Below are 21,965 nucleotides of genomic sequence, written 5' to 3' on the forward strand. Positions count from 1 at the left end.
TGGATGTCACTTTCCAGGAAGTGAGGGTAGTTCAGTGTGCTGGGACTGTGGAATTTTCACAGAACAATGGTGGCATTTGAAGTAGGGTTGATAGCAAGGCTAGACTGTGCTAGGTCTTGCAGGCCATATAAAACAAGTCAGACTTTTGGGACTTTATCCTGAGAGCAAGAGAGAGCCATTGAAAGGTCTGATCAGTGGAGTGACATGAACAATGGAATTAAACTCTTCTCTGTCCCCCAACAAGCTCAATCCTGACCTTCCCTCTCCACTGCAGGCATCCAAGTCATTGATACCTCCTCCCTCAACCTTTTCTGCTGCTCCAATCTACATGTCTCTCTTCCTGCCAGCCCCAGGGATCCCATCCTCTTTAATCTTTGTATGCCTGTGTTCTGTCTCCCCCACTGGGCTGAGTTCCCAGAGGAAAGGCACAACTTCTCAAACCTCTCTAGACTGTCCCACGCCCAGATCACCATTGACCCAGACTGCTGTTCACTGAGACAAGAGACTGAGGAACAAAACCTAGCACAACCCATCCTTTTCTCACACCCCACACACCAATATTTACACAACATAAAAACAGCCCTTCCCTCCAGGGGGCAGTGCTGATATGCACTGGACCAGTTGACCCAGGTTTCTCTGCTTCCTGTCTGCTGTCACCTCTCTCTGCTCTCAGTAAAACCAGCCTCGAATGTCTCCCCTCATAGGCTGGAGAAACTGATCCCAAGCTTGTTCAAACTATAAGTTCTAGAAAAGACAAATATAATCTTCAGTGACAGAAAGCAGTGATTACCTGGGGGTGGGGGGTTGGGGAGAACTGACTGGGATGAGGCACAAGGAAACTTTATGGGTAGAGGAAGTGTCCTATATCTCAATTGTGGTGGTAGTTCACAACTGTATAAATTTTTCAAAACTTGTCAACATGTACAATTAAAATGTTCATTTCAGACATTAGTAATGCTGAATTTAAAATAAACTTCATGTAAATTAAAGTCAGTAGGCCCAAGCACAATACATGAGCTTCAAAACACAGCCCAACCCCAGCATAAAACTAGGGCATGGCCATAGGAATAGTAGCCTCCTCATGGTTGCAGAGATCTAAGAAAGATGAGTCCACCTGCTATGGAAGGCCAGGTGAAAGAAGCAAAGTAGCAAAGGCTAATATGGAGAAGGCCAGACCAAAGTGTGTAAAGTCACAAACATCACGGACACAAGTGTGCTCTCCAAACCTCAAAATACGTAGATCTCAGTGAGGGAAATTCAGAATAAATAAATAGAAGTCCTGCTTCACGGAGCCAGAAACTGCCTATTAGTACCAAGGTGATAACTCATAAAGGGTTTAGAAAAAAATGATTTCTTAAAGGACTGAGTGGCAACCACAGAGGGATCCTTGAGAAGCTGGGCCTTATCTCACCTTCCAGAGTGATGCTGGGGAGGAAAATAGAACTCTGTACTTGGTGGGTGAAGGGGCTAACTCTTGGGTTTCCTGTGAGAAGGAATGACATATGGCCAGGTGGCAACAAGGACCCAAAGTTCGCATGCCTGAATAAGTCACAGGAGTGGCCCAGAGGCTCACAGCAGTGGGACATATGAGGCTCCAGAAATGGTCAGGGGCTAGTGTTTGGTGTGTGCAAGTGTGTGAGGTGGGGGGGGGGGGCAAGAATGGGAAAAAGGTCTCTCTCCTCTTCCTCTTTACCTGACCTCTCTTGACAAGTCGCCCAGCACAGAAAATCTAAGCCAAACTCCTGTAAATAATCTCTTCTGGGTCTGCTGTACAATTCTCTTGCACTCCTTCTGTGGGCTCTCAAAGGCCTGTGTCTCCATCTAGCCCAGCACTGGGCATACGGCGAAGGGCTGGGAAAAGAATTTCTTTGGGACCAGAATGTGAGGGGAATGAGGGATGCATTAGTGGGAGTGGGGGTGGGGGATGAGAATAGGTTGGTCAGGAGGGTCTGTATGAGTGGAGAGAGGGAATGGAAAGGGGAGGGGAGGACAAGTGGAAGGGAAGTAGGAAATAGTGGGTCAGGGGCAGTGTGGGAGAGCAAGCTAGGATTAGAGGAAGAAAGGAGAGGGTTAGAGGTCAGTGGGAACACAGGCCAGGGGTCACAGGGAGAGAGAAGGTTAAGGGTCAACAGGGAAAGGAAGATGAAGGATCAGTAGGAATATGATCTGTGGTCATTGGTGGCGAAGGTCAGAGGTCATTGGGAGAGAGCAGTCGGGGTGTGTGTTACCTGCCTACGAGGCGGCTGTTTCTGGGGCATCTTGGACGAAGCAGGAAACACCTCAACACTTGGAACACCTTCAAGATGCTCTCTTGCCTAAGGACAAGGAGTTTGTCCCCTCGATCACGCACAGGAAATCTGGATTCTTTTTCACTTCAATTCCCAGTCGCAGGGGTTCTTTGGGGACATCCGTCGTTGTGGGTCCCCGCGCCCTTGCAGTATAGAATCGGCTCCTCCCTGACGCGGTTGCCCAGCAACCAACCGTTAGCCAAGGCGCAGGCGCCGCTGACGCCCCCTCCCGGCTTGAGGGAGAGGCGGGGCTGGGCGCGCGGGGAACCTCCGGCTCCACTAAGACCCGCCCCCTCAGGAATAATAAGACCCGCGGCAGCGCGCTTGAGAACACCCCGCATATGGGAGGGGCTGGAGCACCCAGGCACTGCCTCCTCATGAATAATGCAGATTCAGGCGGTGTCCCGGACCCGGAAGTGGAGTTGCCGAGTCACCGCAGTGGCTGAGCTGCTGACAGGAGGCGGCGGCGGAGGAGGAGGCGAGGCAAGACCTGCGGCTCTGCCCGGCCACAGCCGCGGTAGCACTAAGGCAAGCCCACGGAGCCACGCCGGCCTCAGCGAGACAGCGAACCTCCCGCCCCGCGCCCACCGCTCCATCTGCCCGGACGCTTGCCCGCCCGACTAGTCCCGGGCGGCCTAGTCTGCACCACCCACCCGACTCCTGGGGCCGCCGCCCCGCGCGGTCCCGTCGGCGTCCCTGGCCGCGCCCGGCCCCCGGCCCACTCGCCCGCCGGCACCATGATGGAGGAGATCGACCGGTTCCAGGTGCCCACCGCGCACTCGGAGATGCAGCCGCTGGTGAGGGGGCGGGCGGCGGGCAAGCCAGGACCGGGAGGTGGCGCTGCTCGAGGGGGAGGGAGAGAATCAGGCCTTGGTGGCTGCGGAGGGAGCGCCTTGGGATGGGGCAAAGGGAGACTTGAAATCGCATTGCCGGGGGAGGGGGGACTTGCAGGACAAGAAAACCGTGGGAGAATACGCGGGGTGACAGCAAAGAGGCCTGTAAAGGCTTAGGGCACGGTCAGCAGAGACAGGCCAAGGGAGCTACGGGGAGGGCCGTCGGATGGAACGTTTGGGGCACAATGGTGCACACCGCTAGTTGGAGGCCCTTAGCTGGGAAAGGAAGGGAATTGTCATGGGGCACCGCCATCGGCAGGCCCAGGGGGCTGGGATGAGAGGTGAGGAGCCGTTTAGCCCTAGAGGCCTGTGATGCCTTCTGTGGGCCAGAAGCAATTAGGCTAAAAGGGACTGGGAATAGGCTGGCAGAGGGGGGGGGGAGCTAGCCCTCCAGTTCGTTGGTTACGGATGGGAACGCGGGGCCGGGGCCGAGGACCGGTGGCGACAGGGGGGTCGGTGCGGGACCCCTGAATTCCGTTCTTCTCCTGAGGAGAGCGCAGGCAGTCTCAGGCGGCGGGGCGGGGGGGGTGCTAAAGCCGAAGTCGCGGAGGAGAGAGAGCAGCGGGGAGGTGGAGAAAGAGGGGCGCCGATGAGAGAGCTCCGGAACCGACGGGAGAGGGGGCGGGGTCGCGCTGGAGCCGCCTGTGCCCACCCTTTCGGAAGAGCCCCCAGCATCCTCGGCCTACGTGCACTGAGTACTGGGCGCCCATCCTGCTGCCTGTCCGCGGTCCCGGAGCCTGGGAGGAATGATGTCATCGTCGCCGGCGCGGAGGGGATGGAAAGGGAGGGCGAGGGCGGGAGACCGAGGCCAGCCCTAGGGGAGACCGTGCACATGCCCACCGCTGGGGGGGGGGGGTGGTACCTGACTGGCTTGTACGTCCGGCGGTGGGCCGCGGGGCGAGAGGCACCGCGGAGGCCTAGCCAGCTGATACAGGAAGAGGGGGAAGGGAGGGAGTGCCCTGCTCTGTTCACTTTTCCATCTCCCTTCCTCCTTGGAGCCCGAAGGGGAGCTGGAAGGAGACAGGGCAGGCCAGGAACGTGAAGGTGTGGATGCCCTATTCTCTGAGCTCTGCTGGAACCGAGCAGAGCTCTCCAAGCTTGAAGATCTGGGGCTCCCTATGGCTCCTCCTTCTATGTTAGGCAGAGAGGTGAGGAGTAGGTTCCACTCTTGGGCCCTTGGGCCCCTGGATAAAGATGTGCTTTGTAGCTTCCTGAACAAGTAACCTACCCATTACAGCAGACCAGACAGACCCTGGCAGAGACCCATGACCCACTCTAAGCCACACCTTTTGGGGGATGATAGAATCATTGGGAGCCACCTATGAGGAAATAAGTGGCCTTTTCCCCTTTTTATGACTACTTAGTTCTAGAAGCCCAAACAATGAAGCGTTACAGAAGTATACAACATTAAAGTGGGGCGAGAGATGCTGATGGACATTTTTCCTAGCCTGATGCCGTCATTGGAATATTTGAGGGCCCAAAAATCCTGATGAGAAGTCTCTCCCATGAACTTGAAGAACTTTAGCCTGGCTTAAGAGAACATTCCTTTCTGGATTATCTTTCCAGCCTGGCTTGTCAAACTAGATTGCCCTTCCAGTGCTAAGCATCTAATCGAGAATCAAAAGGGAGGGTGGATGAAGTAGGAGGAGGAAGTCCAAGTGAGTCAGGAGAAGAAAGCAATGAGTTGGTTCTTGCCTCCCATCTGGGGTTCTTAAGAAGGTAGGCAATAGTTCCCCAAGGAAAGGAGGGAAGGTATGGGGTCACAAGGCCTTCTTAGTTGTCCTTGGTGCCTTTGTTATTGCCTGAAGTTCTCAATGATAGTTTGAGTGACTAGTGACCCCAGAAGACTCCTGAGATGCTTCTGGTCTGTGTGACTCTGGAATAGAAATGCTCATGCAAGAAAGCACTTATCAGAAAAGGCTGCCTTCAGACCCTTTTCTTGAAGGCTAAAGGAGCCCTTCTGTGCAAGAGGATACTTTGTTGAGGTTGATGAGAGCCTTTTGGGTGTGTCAATACAGTCATCCCTCCATTTGGGGGCATAGACATTGCCCTGTAGACCTCTGCCTCTTGAAGTCTATTCCCAGTTGAAGTTTAGAGGATCCCCAGAACTCCTTAAATGCTCTGTGTATTATTGAGACCAGCAGACTTTTGTGTGGAGTTTCCAAAAGAGCCTTTGTTTCAGGGCATAAGGAATCAAAATGGTATACCACAGAAAAGAAGGGCAAAGTGACTCTTTAGAGGTATTTGGGTAGACCATAAAAACTAGGGTCCTAGGCTTGGACTCAGCTGTGACCTATTTCATTTTTTTGCCATTATTTATTGAGACCTCTAGGAAGTCTCTCCTCTTCTCTGGACTCAGTTTTCTCATTTATGAAATGAAGACAAACTATCTCACACAAACAATTTAAACTTTAAAATTTAAACAATAGCTCCTCATTCTGTCTTCCAAGGACTATCATAGGGAGCTGGTATCACTGTTTTAGCTAATTCATTCATCAAATATTTAAGTTGTATCTGCTCTGTTCCAGATATTACACGAGGTATTGGGGACACAGTAGTTACTAACACAGATGCAGTTTGGCAGCAGTTTATTGTTCATGCTTGCTTACTCCTTCGGTGTGAGCCCCTCTGAAGGCAAAGTGGGGGCTGTCTCCTTTAGCCCTAATGGAAACAAAGCAATGCCAGCATCAGCATCTGAACTGAGCTGCACTGATGGAGGCCTATCACAGGGACTCCATCATTAAATAACCCTCCCTAGCCCATAGTGGTGGAAAGAATCGAGAAGGCATTCTTTACTTGAAAAGCTCTTCAGGGGAAGAAGATTTTTATTCTTTTCTTATTTACTTGAATGAGAACCTCAAGCTTGAAAAGGAGGCCTAAGGGAGTGGCAGGAGCTGCGAGAGAAGGCACAGCCGGCAGATCTGGGTGTTTCCAAGGTGCTAATTTAAGCATTAGTTCTCAGCTCGTGGGAGGAAGAGGAAGAGATCCCTGCCCTGTTGTTGCTGCTGCTGTTGCCACAGCTGCATGGAGCCTCCTGTCTGGGATGGGACTTTGCCTGAAAGGAGTGGCTTCCCTTCTTTGCCCATCGCAATTATTTAATTGGCCTGGCTGCATCTCAGCAGCTGAACCAGGCCTGGGCCTATCACTGAGAGCTCCCCAGGGTCTCTTCCTGTCTCCTTATGAAAGGAATGAGAACTCCTCTTGGAGACATGGTCCCCGTGCTCCACTCTGCTGTGTTCATCTCCTAGACAATCCTGAGTGTTTCTGAGCACTCAGATTTTCCCAAAGAAACTGCCAGGAATAGGCATACCTTATACTCAGTTCTGTGTCCAAGCCACACATGCACCTCACTGATCTAGGGAAGCTCCCAGATGTCCAAGTCTCTCTGTTGAACTGTTGGATTAAATTTGGGCTGTTGTTTGTGTGAGTAGCAGGGATAGGCTCTCTGGCCCTATTTGTCTGTTGGGCTGATGGGTGCAGCCTCAGTCTTATGTCTTCTCTTTGGCTGCAATTGGAGAGGAAGAGATTTGTCGAAAAAACAAAACAAGAAACAAACAAACAAACAAAAAAAACAAATGGAGCTTTTAAGGACTTAATTATGTCAGGCAAAAATCTTACCTCCTGTGCTCTCTCAGAGACCTAAGAGACCAGGAAAAAAAAAAAAAGCGTATCGCACCAGATGGGGTCTCTGTAGGCCTGAAAGAAATGCTAGTCTGTCCTCCTTGAAACCCATATTATCCGTTAACTCATTTGTTTAGTTCACGAGCATATGCTCATTTCCGGGTACTTTAAGGATAGAGACAAGTGAGATTTCTCTAATAGGTAGCCAGGAAAAGGATGGGCTCAGACAGCTGCAGGAAGCTTTTAGATACATGTCAGGAAAGAGTGGAAATCAATGGAGGGTGCTCCTGAGAAATAGTGACACCTCCCTTGGGAGAAGATGAGCAATGCTGAAGTTTTGACCCTTGACCGCATGAGTTTGGAAAGCTGTCTCAGACTCCTGCCTCTTGACGTTCAGAGATGGGGATGGTCAAGACGGTAATTTGGTGAGTAGGCCATAGTAGCCCCTGAAAGTGGCAGAACGTTGTAAAGATAGCAGGAAGGCACTGTGAAAAATTGACCTATGTGTATTCTGTGGTCTGGGAGCCTTAAGTTGCCTTCTTGTAGTCAGATGACTTTTCAGTTTAAGGGTAGATTCTCCTAGTGGGTCCATGTGGCTTACAACCTAGTAGTATTTCTCAGGTTCTGGGAAGAGGCACATCCTTCTCTCTTTTCCTATATTGCAAAGCGAGGATCAGGTTTTCTCAGGTTTCCCCCTTCTCCTTTACTACTCCTCTCTTTAGTCAACAAACACGAAGAACCTACTTTCTGCCAGATGTTGTGCCGGGCTTGATAACACAGAATCTTGCTTGCTTCTCGGATACACACAGTCAGGATGGATTGAGGTGCTGCAGGTAGTGAGCACTGCACAAGGTAAGAACCAGGTCAAGCAGGGCCAAAGGAAAACAAGAAGTGCTCTCGTCAAATGATCAGGGAAGGCTTCACAGAGGTGATACTGCCACCGAACTGGTGCTTAGAAGAAGACTAGCAACTTGGCAGACCAATAAGATGTGGTGAGGGCAAGCGTTCCAGCCAAAGAGCATGGAGGAAGAAACAAAAGGGCACATTTGAATGAATGAAGGGTTTAAAGGAATGACATGATCAAATTTGAGTTTAGGACTATCGCTCCAGGAGTGGATGAGAGATGGGAGAAGGTGAGATTGGAGGTTGGAAAACTAAAATGGAGGTGGTACGGTACAACTCCAGGCAAGAGATGATGAAAGCCTACACTAAAGCAGCAAGAGAGGAGGGACCCATATACAGATACTAATACAGTGCAGTAAGAGGATATGGTACCTGTTTAGAGGTCTCATGGAGAGGGAGGGAGGCAAGGATGACTTCCAGGTTTCCAGCCTAGATATCTGGAAGGCAAGAGGCACCATCACCACCCCAGGAAATTGAGGGGGAGCGGTCTGTATAAGTCTTGGCTTCAGAGACTGATTATATGGGAGAAAGCTGCTGTTTTTCCTTTGCTCTGCTGTTGAAACTGCATTCTTGGGGTTACGAGGGACTCAAGAGTCCTGGAAAGCCAAAGACCAGAGTGATACTGGCCCCCACAGCCTCAAAAAGGATACTGAGAAATGTGCTTACCTGCCAGTGAATACTTTTTCCCTGAAACCTGCTTTGATAAATGCAAGTGAATTGGTGGCAGCAAGGAGCCATGGTGTTTTGTTGTTGTTGTTGTTGTTGTTGTTGTTGTTTCCCAGCAGCACTTTGTTGAAGAAAAAATAAGATCCTTTGTTGGCTGAGAGAGTGTTTTATGTTGCAGTTTCTGGCCTGGCCTTTTACCATCATCCTGATTAAGCTTATAATGGTTTTCTCTCTAATTGGTTGAGCTGGGCTCTTGTACTGATTTCTTTTCTTTTTTTTTTTTTCTGTAAAGATTTGATTCATTTATTTATTTGAGAGAGAAAATGTGCACGGAGGGAGGAACAGAAGAAGGAGACTCTGTGCTGAGCCTAACACAGGGCTCAATCCCATGACCCCGAGATCACAACCGGAGCCGAAATCAAGAGCCAGATGCTCACCCAACAGAGTCGCCCCGCCACCCCTCATTGATTTCTTTTAGAATAGATATGTGAGTTACTGCTCCACCTGCAAGAGTCAGAATAGAAAAGGACATATACCTGCCTTCTCTGACACCAGCTTGGAAAGCTGCACGTGGGGTAAAAGCAGTTTCCAGGCTGCTATCTTCCAGGCAACGTATGCCAAGGGAGCATGCTTCTGGAGTGAGATCGCTTAGAGGTGACTTGTCTTAAACGCTCCAGGTGTAGCCTTTGTGGGCAGGTGCTTCAGTGGGTAGCTGGATGTCAGGCTGAATCATTTCCAGCCCCCAGCTGCCTGCTGCTTTTGACCGACTATTGCTCAGAGTGAAAAGAAATGGAAAACAGAGGGGTGCCTGGGTGGCTCAATCAGTTAAGGGTCCACCTCTTGATTTCGGCTTAGGTCATGATATCAGGGTCGAGAGATCGAGCCCTGTGTGGGGCTCTGTGCTCTGCTTGAGATTTTTTTTTTTTTTTAAAGGAATGGATGTTTATAGAAAGATTTTTTTTTAAAGATTTTATTTATTTATTTGACAGAGATAGAGACAGCCAGCGAGAGAGGGAACACAAGTAGGGGGAGTGGGAGAGGAAGAAGCAGGCTCATAGCGGAGGAGCCTGATGTGGGGCTCCATCCCATAACACCGGGATTGCGCCGTGAGCCAAAGGCAGACGCTTAACGACTACGCCACCCAGGCGCCCCTGCTTGAGATTCTCAATCTCTCTCCTTCTGCCCCCACATGCGTACACACACACTCTCTCTCAAATAAATAAATAAATTTTTTAAAAAGAAAGAAAGGGAGGAAGGGAAGGAGGGAGGGAGGGAAGAAGAAAAAAAGAAAGGAAGAAAGGAAGACAGGAAGAAAGAAAAAAAAATGGAAACCAGAGCATTCTTCACTTAAACCTGATTCACCTCAGGGACTAGCTCCCCTTCTTGAAAGGGCAGATGGAGCCTTGTGTCTAGGAAGGATATAGGAGACTCAGCTTCTTCTTCTTTTTTTTTTTTTTTAAGATTTTTTATTTATTTATTTGACAGAGAGAGAGACAGCCAGCGAGAGAGGGAATACAAGCTGGGGGAGTGTGAGAGGAAGAAGCAGCCTCCCAGAGGAAGAGCCCGATGCACGGCTCGATCCCAGGACCCTGGGATTAGGCCCTGAGCCGAAGGCAGACGCACGACTGAGCCACCCAGGCGCCCCATGGAGACTCAGCTTCTTGGGCTTAGCTGCTTCATGCCTTCCAGTAGACCCTGGGAGAACGGGTACAGGAAGAGGAGAGGGGACAGGAAGGGGAGAATCAGGCAACAGCAGATACCCAGAGATGCTGGCTGAAGAAGGCAAGAGGTGTGGCCAAGCAGGCTCTCAAGTCATTGTTTCCTAAGGAAACTCTAGTGGGAATGTGGCCATCTGGGCCAGAGAAAGGAAGGAAGGAAGGAGGCAGAGCTGGGACCAGCTTTGGATCTGGCTCTGCTTTGGAGTTCAGAAATTGGCACATGACCCAAAGGCTTCACTGTGGGGCAGCCAAGTGAACTCCTGGGCTCTAGAGAGAGACTCTGGAGTAGGGAATTCCACTAGAAAGGAGGCCCAGGAGGTCTGGCCTGGGGACTTGTAGACAGGCGCCAGTAGGAGTTCACTCTAGGTCTTACATTCTTAGGAGCCAGTTCAAACGGATACGTACTTGCATTTGTTATTGTTGTTAGTCAGTGATGTCAAACTGAGGATTAATTGGTTGTGGTTCTTGAGGGTCAGTTTTAAGTTTCTGTGATGATGATGATGTATGTGCACGCATAACGTGGAACTAATGGCCACAAAGCGTGTTTGACCATTCTAGCCCTGAGGAGTGTAACTATGACAGCCGGCCACACCCAGGAAGAAGTGAGTCCGGCTACTGCGGTACCTGGCCTGGTTTTGCCTGTTTTCATCACAAGACTCTTGACTGTCATAACCAGAGTCTACCCCATCTATCTATCTATTTAAAACAATACCTAAAGGGGTACTTTAAGATTTATTGAATTAACTGCATCTAAATCATGGAGTGAGAACCATATGTATTTTACTATGTAGTTAACTTAAACATAATTATGTACAAATTATAAATGATTTATAGTTCCCCATATTAATTTCCAATTTTATCTTTGTAAAGGAATTGGTGAAGCCCTCAGCCAAGCATGGCTTAGACCAGCATTTCCTTTGGTATAATTCTTAGAAACATTGATCCTTTGAGATACTTTATGGGGGAATAAAAATGATTTATAGACAAATTCCTTTGGGAAACACTAAACATTCTATCCCATCACAATGTTTACTAGTATTTTAAAGGCTCTGAGAAGTCCTGCAATAAAGAAACCTTTCCAGCTTTGTTTAACCCAGTGTTTCACAAGCTTGTGTAACTATGGGACATTTTTTTCATGTTACATCTATTACATGTTACAGAACCAATGTGGTTAATGGAATATTCTTTGGGAAACTGTCTTAGAAATTAGTCTCTGGGTGGCTCAGTCGGTTAAGCATCTAACTCTTGGTTTCAGCTCAGGTCATGACCTCAGGGTCGTGAGATCAACCCCCACATGGGGCTTCATGCTCAGTGCCCAGTCTGCTTGAGATTCTTACCCTGTCTCCCTTCCCCTCTGCTGCTCCCCCTGCTCTCTCTTTCTCTCGCAAATAAATAAATTAATTAAAAAAAAAGAAATTAGTCTCTCTTCTGATTCAGTCTAGATTTATAGTCTTTCCAGTTCCTTTGAGCCTCTTTTATAATCTACACCATTTTGCCCCATGCTACTCTGTCAGAAGATGTTGTTGCTTTGTGTCAGGGTCCAGTATTGCCATCAGTAGTGAACTTTGGTCAATGCGAAAGCAAATACCTAATGCTTAGTTTTTCTCATGATAATGTTAAAGGGATTTTACTTTCTTTCAAGTCCCTCCCTCTACTAAATGTTGGTCTGGTGAAGCCACTATTTTTACCATTAACCTTTTTTTGACAGTTTCATTGAGACATTGAGATATAATTCATATACTGTACACTTTACCCATTTAGTACTTTACTTTGAATCTTTGTGTGGCTGCTGCTTGCCTCAGTTCTGTTTCTCCTTTGTAGCTGTGGGCTGTGCTCTACCCTTTTGTGTTCTGCTACACAGGAGAGAATACAAAGATTATAGTCATCAGAAGGAAATCTCTCATCAGAAGGAATCCCATCTCAACTGGGATTTAAGCTGAAAAAATGGTTCCCTGATTAGGTAGGTGCCTCAACACTTCCTCTGCAGTACCATTAAACGTGCCCCCACATAATCATTTCACACTCCCTACTCCGTGGGCTATATAAAGCATGAATGGTAGGCAGGTTTCACCCTTTATGCCAATGCCCATTGATCAGTAGTGGCTACCTGGAGCTTGTGTTAAGGTGGATTCTGAGGCAGAGTCCTGGTTCAGTGAGAAAGAGTGACGTGGTTGATTTTCCATGTCTGCCATGGTCTTCAGCAGGGGAAACATCATTTCTGCTTGCCATCCTGGCAGCCCTGAGCCCTGAGTCATCATAGTTATCCTAGGCAAAGAACACAGGAAAGGAGGAATCTTGGAGATGTTAGGCAGCTCAGCAATCTGTTTCGCAGAGGGGCTGGAGTCTTATGATATGGCTCTTTAAGAAATGAATGGAGAAAACTGATCTTTCCTACCCTCATATTCAGCATGGATTTTTGAAGTGTTGACTTCATATAAATTTAATAATCCTTTGGAAATAGGCCAGGCAAGAGGAAGTCACCTGGACTGTGCTGAGTGAGTAGGAGGGAAAAGGAGACAGATTGAGGAAGAGACTTCATAAGTACCACATAAGTGGCTGGCCACACTTCGATGAAACTATAAGCCCTTGACTAAAGGATCAAGGAGAACGAATAGGCTCCAAGAGGAGACCCTGAAGCCAGCAGTTACTGGAGAAGAAAGTCCCTACTGTGTACTCTACAGCCTTAGCATTCTTTTCCTCCCAGGCTAACCAAGCCCTGCATTTTCCTTCTATCATTTTCCCAGAGACTGGTTTCCAAATCTCCAGTTATCCTGGCTGCTGTCGTGGATTTTTTGAGTTTTTCACCCCTGGAACTAGACCTCTCCATGCGATCTGACTGGCGTAGATTACTGTGGTGTAGCCGCTATCCATACTGTGATATTGTACTTCTGTTATTATCAGTTGAGTTTTCATGATCATATTTAGTAGCTGTACCTATTGTTATATTGAACTCAAGATACATCTGATATAGGGGCGCCTGGGTGGCACAGCGGTTAAGCATCTGCCTTCGGCTCAGGGCGTGATCCCGGCGTTATGGGATCGAGCCCCACATCAGGCTCCTCTGCTATGAGCCTGCTTCTTCCTCTCCCACTCCCCCTGCTTGTGCTCCCTCTCTCGCTGGCTGTCTCTATCTCTGTTGAATAAATAAATAAAATCTTTAAAAAAAAATGATACATCTGATATAGGGCAGACCTTTGCCTTAGCACTGTAGAATCAAGACAAGAGCCTGGAATCACATCTTGGGCTAGGCTGGCTGCTAGTACAGGTAAGGATCCACTGGTGCTAGTGAAATGGTGGCTTCATATTGATTAGAAACTATGCCACATGTATGTAATTGATTCTTACTCTCAGAGAGGTAGCTGGCTGACTTCAGCAGTATGGAATTTAAATCTAGGTGAAGCTGTGTGATGGGGTAGGCTAGGGTAGACCTTCAGAGAGCTAGTGCTTATGTGGACAGAAAACTTCTCGTAAGTCTACCATGTGACATAGCCATGAGCAGAGCTAATGTGCTGTTGAGCTGCATTCAGGTCCTAGGAGTTCAGGTCCTTGGAGGTGATAGGTTAGTGCTATCCAAAGTCCTGTGTTCTATGCTGATGCCATTATTCAAGAGGGGAAATGACTGGAATGAAGGAAGGAGTCAAAACCTCACCATGTAAGCACAGTTGGTAGAACTGAGACTGTTCAGCCTGGGGAAAAAATTGTTACAGGGAAACTACTTTAAGGTTTTCAAATGCCTAAGGACTGGAATTAAGAAAGGAAGAACGGTTAGACTTAATACTACCTGTGGCTTCACAGGGAAGAACCAGGGCCTTTGGGCTGGGAGTGTGAACATGCTTCTATCTCTGGGCTTCATTGCCTTCCGTTCCCTGTGGTAACGGTTCTTAAACTGGGCCAGAGGCCAGGGCACTGGAAGACATGTTGCTCTCTGCAAAATGCCACACTAAAGTAGGAGCCAGGAACAACACTCTGCAATAAACACGGCTCTATTATGTGTGTGTAATATAAACATGCCTAAAAATCCACTGTAGAATGAGCAGCAACTCTCCTACTTTTCTGTTAATATGTGTTTGCTCGTTTTTCCTGTCTTTCAAGCCTATCACAAAAATGCCACCTTCTTCATGCATCCTTTTCTTTCCTTCAGTTAGGTATGAACTCTCCATTCTACCTGTCCTATGGTCAGAATACATTTTCTTTAGAATGTGAAGTTTATGGATGCAATTATCCTTATAAATTCCTTTCTAAAGTAGATGAAAAGATGTTTCCAAAGCACCTGAACCACCTTGTGAAGTAGATTGAGAAAGTCATTTTTGCCCATATCTGTTTATGCAAGCAGAATCCCAGAAAGGTAAATAGGCTTGGCCATTACCCAGCTGGAGGTTGGCATGGCCTAGACTAGCACCCAGGTATCCTGACTCCCAGGCCTATGATATTTCCTTACAATTTGGGACCTAATTTTAAGTTCTTTTGCATCAACTTAAACTTCTCCACTGGCTTTTGAGGCATCTACACTAGGCTTTGCCCCTCCCAGGTAGCCATATTTTCTACCACTCATGCTAACTTTCTAGTAGGTTGAGCCAGGCCCCTCGCCTCCTCTTGTCTATTGGTATCTTGAGGCCTCCTCTCCTCCTTTTTGTTTTTTTTTTAAGTTTATTTATTTAAGTAATCTCTATACCCAACATGGGGCTCAAACTCATGATCCTGAGATCAAGGGTCACATGTTCTTTCAACGGTGGCTGCCAGGAGCCCCAAGGCCTCCTCTCCTCTTAAGAATTCTTTCTGCCAGGGCACCTGGGTGGCTCAGCCATTAAGCATCTGCCTTCGGATCAGGGCATGATCCCAGGGTCCTGTGATCGAGCCCCGCATCGAGCCCTGCATCAGGCTCCCTGCTCATCAGGAAGCCTGCTTCTCCCTCTCACACTCCCCTTGCTTGTGTTCCCTCTCTCGCTGTCTCTCTCTGTCAAATTAATAAATAAAATCTTAAAAAAAAAAAAAAAAGAGGGGCGCCTGGGTGGCTCAGTCGTTAAGCGTCTGCCTTCGGTTCAGGGCATGATCACGGTGTTCTGGGATCGAGCCCCACATCAGGCTCCTCCGCTGGGAGCCTGCTTCTTCCTCTCCCACTCCCCCTGCTTGTGTTCCCTCTCTCGCTGGCTGTCTCTATCTCTGTCAAATAAATAAATAAAATCTTAAAAAAAAAAAAAAGAATTCTCTCTGCCCTCCTCCTCTGCCTAACCCACTCTTATCTATCCTTCAGAAGACCCTATAAACTCCCTTTCTCCAGGAAGCCTTCCCTGACTATTCTAGTAAGCTCTTAACCATCCCCAAAGCCTCTATATCTCTAGCACATAACTTGATACATACAATATCCTAATTTAGGGGGTCCACTTTGATGTGCTATGTTGTGAGTCTTATAACCCCAATGCCCCTTTTAACTCCTTGGCAGATAGTTCTGCCCCCAGAACCTATAGTCTGGCAAAGAAAAGAGTGAAACAGAACTCCAGAAGAGTGTACCTGGTTTCTTTAAAGATGAGTAAAAAAGGAGGGGAGGTTGGGAGGTGATTCTATGGATGGGACCAGTAGAGACCCAGAGGAGAATGAGTAGGTGGGAGTTAGTGAGTGGAATAGAAGGTACATGTGGGGAATTGTAGGAAACTCAAGGGAATACATGGCTTGGGGTATTCATTCATTATTCAAAAAATACCATTGTTGGGGGTTCCTGGCTGACTCAGTCAGTAGAGCATGTGCCTCTTGATCTCAGGTTTGTAAGTTCAAGCCCCACATTGGGTGTAGAGATTACTTAAAAATAAAATCTTTAAAAAAATACTGCTATATGCAAGACACTGTACCAGACACAGGGGATAATATGAATAAAGCAAACATGGTCCCCGCTTCTATGAGCTGCCGTCCAATGGGAGAGACAGACACTAAACAAATGAAGTGTGCTAACAAAAATCACAATTACAAACTATGACAAGTGACGGAAAAGACAAGAACAAGGTAGCATGAGAGAGAATAATAAAACCTTCCACATTAGATTGGGGATGTCAGGTAAGGCTCCAAAGCTGAAGTAATGTTTGGGGCGGCTGGCTGGCTTGGTCAGTAGAGCATGTAACTCTTGATCTCAGGTTCTAAGTTCGAGCCCCACATTGGGTGTAGAGATTACTTAAAATCTTTAGGGGCGCCTGGGTGGCTCAGTTGGTTGAGCGTCTACCTTCGGCTCAGGTCCTAATCCCGTGGTCCTGGGATCCAGTCCCGTGTTGGGCTCCCTGCTCAGCAGGGAACCTGCTTCTCTTTCTCCTCTGCCATCCCACCCCTGCCCCCGCCAAGTTGTGCTCTCTGACTCTCTCTGTCAAATAAATAAATAAAATCTTTAAAAAAAAAATCTTAAAAAAAATAGTGTTTGTGCTCAGACCACAGAATGAGAAGGACCTTGAATGCCCTGACACGGAGTGACTTGCTGCATGTTCCCTAGTGGGGTGGGGGCTCCCAGATTTGGTAGTCTGAATCCCTTACAAATTGACCTTTCTGCCTCCTCTCCCTTTGGAGCATTAGGTTAGTTTTCAGGAGTGAAGGACATAGGGGAACATGGGAAGGCTGGTCCAGCTTCTCTCCCATAAGTAGCATAACTGATGACTGTGCTACCAGCTTTATTGTGAGGCTGAAGAAGCTTTTAATAGAGTTGTGACGTGTAATATTTAGCGAGCAATTTGACTCTCCTGATCAAGAGCTCCTACCTGAGTCTTCCAACGTTGTATGACTTGCACACATCCTCCTGGAGATGGAAAAAAATATCTGGAGCTCTTGGAGGGAGGAGAGTGCCAGCCTGGATATCTTGTTCTTTGTGTATCAGGCACAGGGTTCCCATTCTCCTTACCAGAAAAGCCAAACACTACAAGCTGTTCTCTCCAGGGGCAGGCCTGCCTCTAATGGGAAGGCCAGTAGCCACGTTGGAATGTAGACTGCAACAGCTAGGGAGAAGAGCCTCTGTTGGACCTCTTGCAAATCCCAAAAGTGTTTCCTAAGGATTTCAGCTTCCAGAAAGTCCTCTCTGCCCTCAGCTGTGTTGCTGCTTCCAGCCCTGGCTCAGAGGATATCATAAGCTCAGAGAAAGGCCAAGTGGGGATAATGATGTGGGGAGGTTGTGGTGGTGGTTAGTGGTTTGGGGAAGAGGAGGGAGAATTATGTGGAGTCAGGAAAGGAGACTAAGTGGGGAGGTAATAGTCAAGGTAGCAAACAGTGGCACCAAAGAGAACCAGTCAGGAACCATCTATCAGCCTTCCTATCAACTTCCTGATGGAACCTCATGTTTCAGATTCTTTATTTGCCAAGGGACTGAACTACAGTAGTGAGGCAGTCTCAGAGAACTCCCATGAGAGGAATTGGCTTGAGTATCCTTGAGGGTCTGTGGAGATCAGGGTGAGCTAGTGAGGGGCACTGGCCTCAGGGCAGGAGCTATGCACAACAGTGGTAGGGAGTCGGCTGGGTACATTCCAGCTCTACCACTTTTGTTGTCTAGCTCTACCACTTTTAGCCTAGCTCCTAATCTCAGGCTATTTATAAAATAAATAAGATCATGTACGTGAAAATGAACTGCAAATTACTGTATCATTGCTGATCTGAGGGTTGATGGTGATTAAGGGGTTGGTGTTTTCCATTTTTTATTGATGGTTCCCAAGGGAGCTTTTATAGGAGAGGGTGGAAGGATGGCTTATTCTTCTCATCATCAATTGAGAAGAGTCCCTGGCTTCTTTTACAGGGCCATGATGAGACCAGACTAGAGATGGAAGTGCTCTGTGCTCCCACTGATTCCCAAAGGGGTTCCATTGACTGGAGGAGTCCTGCCTCTGCCCCTCCCTGTCATGACTGCTGTAGAGTTCTTTTGGCAGATTGGGGCCTTCCTGGAAAGCCCCAGCACTGATGCTGGTGGAGGATGTCCTGCTGCTGTTTCAGCTTCCATAGGTCAACACTCAGGGCTCAAGAAACATTTGAAAAGGTCCACGTTGTTACTACTCTCCCAGTGGGGACTAAAGAAGGAAGTTTCTAGTCTGCAGACCTTCTTCAAATTTTAAAAACGTTTTGCTATGGAAAATTTTAAACATATACAAAGTAGAGGAGAAAGTAAAATGAACTCCCTAGTACTCACCCAGCTACAACAGTGATCAACCCAGTGCTGATCTTGTTTCACCTATACCCCACCCACTGGATTATTTTGAATAATTGTTTCATTTATAATCCTCTCTGTCTCTTGTATTTCTGTAAACCATTTCTGCAAACTGGTAATTATATCCCAAGGTCTGGTTAGGTTCAGATTCAACTTTTTTGTGAAGAATACTTCTGAGGTGTGCTGAGTACTTCCTGTCGTGTGGTATCAGGAAGGAGGCACAGGACGCGTGGTTGTCCTACCTTTTGTGAAATTCAGATTAATTAGTGGTGTAGTTAGCCTCGTAGCTCCATCATGCACATTCCCTTCAGCCTTTCACCTAATGTTCTGAGCAGCCATTGCTGGTCTGCCTCAGTCCATTATTTAATCAGGACTTTCCTGTACATTTGCATAGCAAAGAACCCCTGTCACTTGTCTGTCTGCACCTCCACCCACCCCCCACAACAGATATTACAGATATCCCTAGGCCTTTCTCCTTTAGGCCTACTTTTTCTACCACAGCCCTGATCCCATTCCATCATTTTCTTCCTTATCAGCCCAAGATGGCCTTAGGATATCTGCAGACTAGGTACTCACCCAGCTTCACTGCAGACCTTTGTTTCTCTGGGGGGAGGGTCCTTACTTGGAGTCTGTTCTCACTGAGACAATTCTGTCTCCCCCACGAAGCTTCCGGGTCTGTGGTCTCTGAATCCTGCTAGGCCCGTGCTTGACCAGGCTAGAGAGTAAAGGCAGCTCTAGTGTTTTCTTCCTCTGAGAGAGAATTCAGCAGGCACTGGGTTTATTTTACCTTCCCAGGGATTTCTAAGCAGCCTTCTGTGCTGAAGACGGTCTTTCTCACTTGTTTCCTGAGCTTCCTGCCCCTGCCTGGACTCTGGCAGGGACCCAGGCCTGATTTCCTGTTTAGCTGGGCTGTGGGCTGGAAGAGGTTGGAGGAGGGGTGGGGCAGGCAGCTCCAGCACTCTTAGGCCGTTTTCTCTTCCAGCCAAGTTAAAAAATCTCTGAGAGCAAGAACAGAGCTATCACCTTCTGGTATTTTAGCATTCTCATGCTGTTCAGGATCTCCACTCTTAGTTTCTCTCCTTACAAAGGAAAGATTGTAGAGACTGCACTCTGTGCACATGTGCCCCCAACAAACACACTGCATGTACTATGGGTGCTGTGAGGCAGCTAACCAGAAAGGCTCACAGAGGCTGAGAGCTGCTTCTTGCAAAGCTGAACCCACCCCTGCCCATAGGAGTGCTGTACCTGTACCACCCCATCTTAATAGCTATTAATCCCTTAGTCACTATGTCCAATGCATTGGAGAATCTGTTGGTACAGGACGTCTGAGATGTGGAGGCTGGCTAGGGACCTGGCCATGCATCAGTCGGAAAACATTAGGAGTTCCTTAGTGACAGCCTATCACCAGTGGAGGACTTCTGATGAGAGTCTTACAGCCCTGAATTTCCCACTCACATTCGTCTTTTTGCCTAGTTCTTCCTTGGGCAATGAGGATTCACAGGGCTTCATTCTGTTTTGGGAAGACACCTGTTGCAGATTACTTTTTTGCTCCCTTCTCCTGGATGGCCACAGCAGGATTTGTGTGAAGACCTTATCCCTTTATCCCCCATGAACGGAGATATCAGAGGAAGGTGTTGCCAAGTAGTAGGGGTGCGCAGTGCAGCCCCTGACATTTCAACAGTTTCCCCCTTGCTGTTATTATAAAGACTCAGATCCTTAACTTAGCCTGCAAAGCCTTACGTGATCTGGCTCCTGCCTTCTTCTCCAGCTCACCTCGTACTACATTAACCCCTATCACTGCACCCAAACTTACTGGCTTTTGCTCTATTTCTCTCATGTCCCAGGGTCCATTCGGTTTTAGTGCCTTTGCACATGTTGTTCCTTCTGCCTAGAATGCTTTCCCTCTACCTTCTACCTTTTTTGGGTTGGCTCTTACTCATCCTCTACTCACCCTTCAGATTTTAGTTCAGCTATAATTTCATCAAAGAGCACTTCTTTCAAATCCTAGACTTTGTCAGTGGCCTTCTCCTTATTGTACTTTTTACATTTGTAATTTCACATATGTTTGTATGATTATTCTATTCGTATGTGTCCTTCTGAAGGCCACATTTCATGAAGGCAGAGATCATATCTGTTTTTACTTCCCATTAGGTCTCCTGTGCCTCATAAGGTGCCCTACACACGATAAACATTCACTAGATATCTGTTGAATGAATGAATGAATGAATGAATGAATGAATGAATGAATGAATGAGTTCAATCTTCTTATCTCCTCTACTTAGTTACTCCATGTCCTACCTGACTGTCATATTTAACCATACACCCTGGGATATGTACCCTGCTGTTTTATGGGTACTTACTATGTGCTTGCCACCAGACACACATTTCATTTAATCCTTTCAACGGTATGACGAAGGTATATTCTTAATCCTCAAAGAAGGCAAGTGAGACCCTGGTCACACAGCTAATAGCAAAGCCCTGATTCAAACCCACTTGTGAAGGCAAAGCCTATGCTCTAAAGCATGACACTACACTGCCCCCTTTTGGCAGTTTGGAGAGTTGTCACAGGGCTTTTTCTGTCCCTGGGTCCTGGTTAATTTCAACCCTAAATCAGTGCTTTTTGGAACTTAAAGCCCTAAGAAGCTATGATCTTGTTCCAGCCCTTCTGCTTTTAGGCCAGACTGTGGAAGTATACAGGGAAGGGAATTCAACCTGGACTCCCCAGTGTCCCAGGATGCATGTGTCTCAGGGTCTGTCTCCCATCTGTTTTCCATAAGCCCTTTGTAGCCTCCAGGGCTTAATGCAGTGTCCTATTTTAAAGAACAGAAAGGCCATTTGTTGAAATGGCCTGATCGACAGTGTTCTGGGGAATAAACATGGCCTGATTAAGATTCTAGGAAAGATCATTGAGAGGGGGAGAGTTTGTCTCTTTGTGTTTTAGTCACTTAAGATAGAGCTCTGGAAATTGGCTTCAAGGCTTTCCTAGGAAACTGAGACTCAGTAAGAGGGCAATATCTCTTGCTGTTGATTAGAAAAACTTAAGTTAGTCAGTATCCCCAGCTCTTTTTTAGTGGCTAAGGAATTTGGGACTGATGAATACTGTAGATTAGATGGAAACAAAGTAAACGATGAGAGAGCAGCATAAAACAAAACAGAACAAAACTCAGCTACCATTTGTTTTTTGTGTCAGGCATGCTGTGAACCATTTTACATACATAATTTCATGTAATTCTAACATTGGTCCTGTAAAGTGGGTAATATTACATCCCTAGAAAGGAAAGGGGTGTTAAGAAAGGTTATTCGCCAAATGTCATCCAGTCGGCTGTCTTTAGAACTAATCTAGTTCTTTCTGACTTCAAAACCTGAGTACTTTGCATACCCTGTTGCTGAGAGTATACATTGTCACAGCCTCTCTGGAAAAACAGCTAGCAATGTAATGTGTGCATATCCATTGACCCCTCAGCAATTCTGCCTCTGGGAATTTATTCAACTAAAGAAGTAGACAAGTGTATAAAGACTTTTTTTTAACAAGATACTATAGTAGCTATAAATAAATAAATAGTAACAATATTATAACATTACAATAGATGTAACATTATGATAGTGGGGAAGGAGAAAAAGAAAAGAACCAACATGAATCTCCATCAGTGGGGACTGATGAAATAAATCATGATACATCCATCCCACAATATACCTATAGGCAGACTTTTATTTTCAT

At 47.2% G+C, this 21,965-nt stretch overlaps 1 protein-coding gene and 1 long non-coding RNA gene across 7 annotated transcripts in view; one reads left to right on the forward strand and one right to left on the reverse strand.

Moving 5' to 3' along the window:
• The first annotated feature begins 2,889 nt into the window (after positions 1-2,889).
• The window catches only part of FAM219A (family with sequence similarity 219 member A), a 51,900-nt gene continuing 32,824 nt past the window's right edge, over positions 2,890-21,965 (forward strand). For 4 of the 6 annotated variants that reach the window (XM_045780298.2, XM_045780299.2, XM_045780302.2 and 1 more), the window contains exon 1: positions 2,890-3,085. In XM_045780298.2, the coding sequence (XP_045636254.1) occupies positions 3,026-3,085 (60 nt within the window). In that variant the 5' untranslated portion in view covers positions 2,890-3,025. The remainder of the gene's footprint in view (positions 3,086-21,965) is intronic. The other 2 variants (XM_045780300.2, XM_045780304.2) reach the window with 1 other exon arrangement.
• Positions 4,490-19,096, reverse strand: LOC148108593 (uncharacterized). The gene is made up of 3 exons (XR_015727426.1): positions 18,824-19,096; positions 6,492-12,354; positions 4,490-5,842 (listed from the first exon to the last, which is right to left on the reverse strand). It is a non-coding gene; the product is annotated as an uncharacterized LOC148108593 (long non-coding RNA).

The sequence above is a fragment of the Ursus americanus genome, chromosome 18, assembly GCF_024610735.1.
Source record: "Ursus americanus isolate L20-20 chromosome 18, mUrsAme1.1.p, whole genome shotgun sequence".
NCBI lineage: Eukaryota > Metazoa > Chordata > Mammalia > Carnivora > Ursidae > Ursus > Ursus americanus.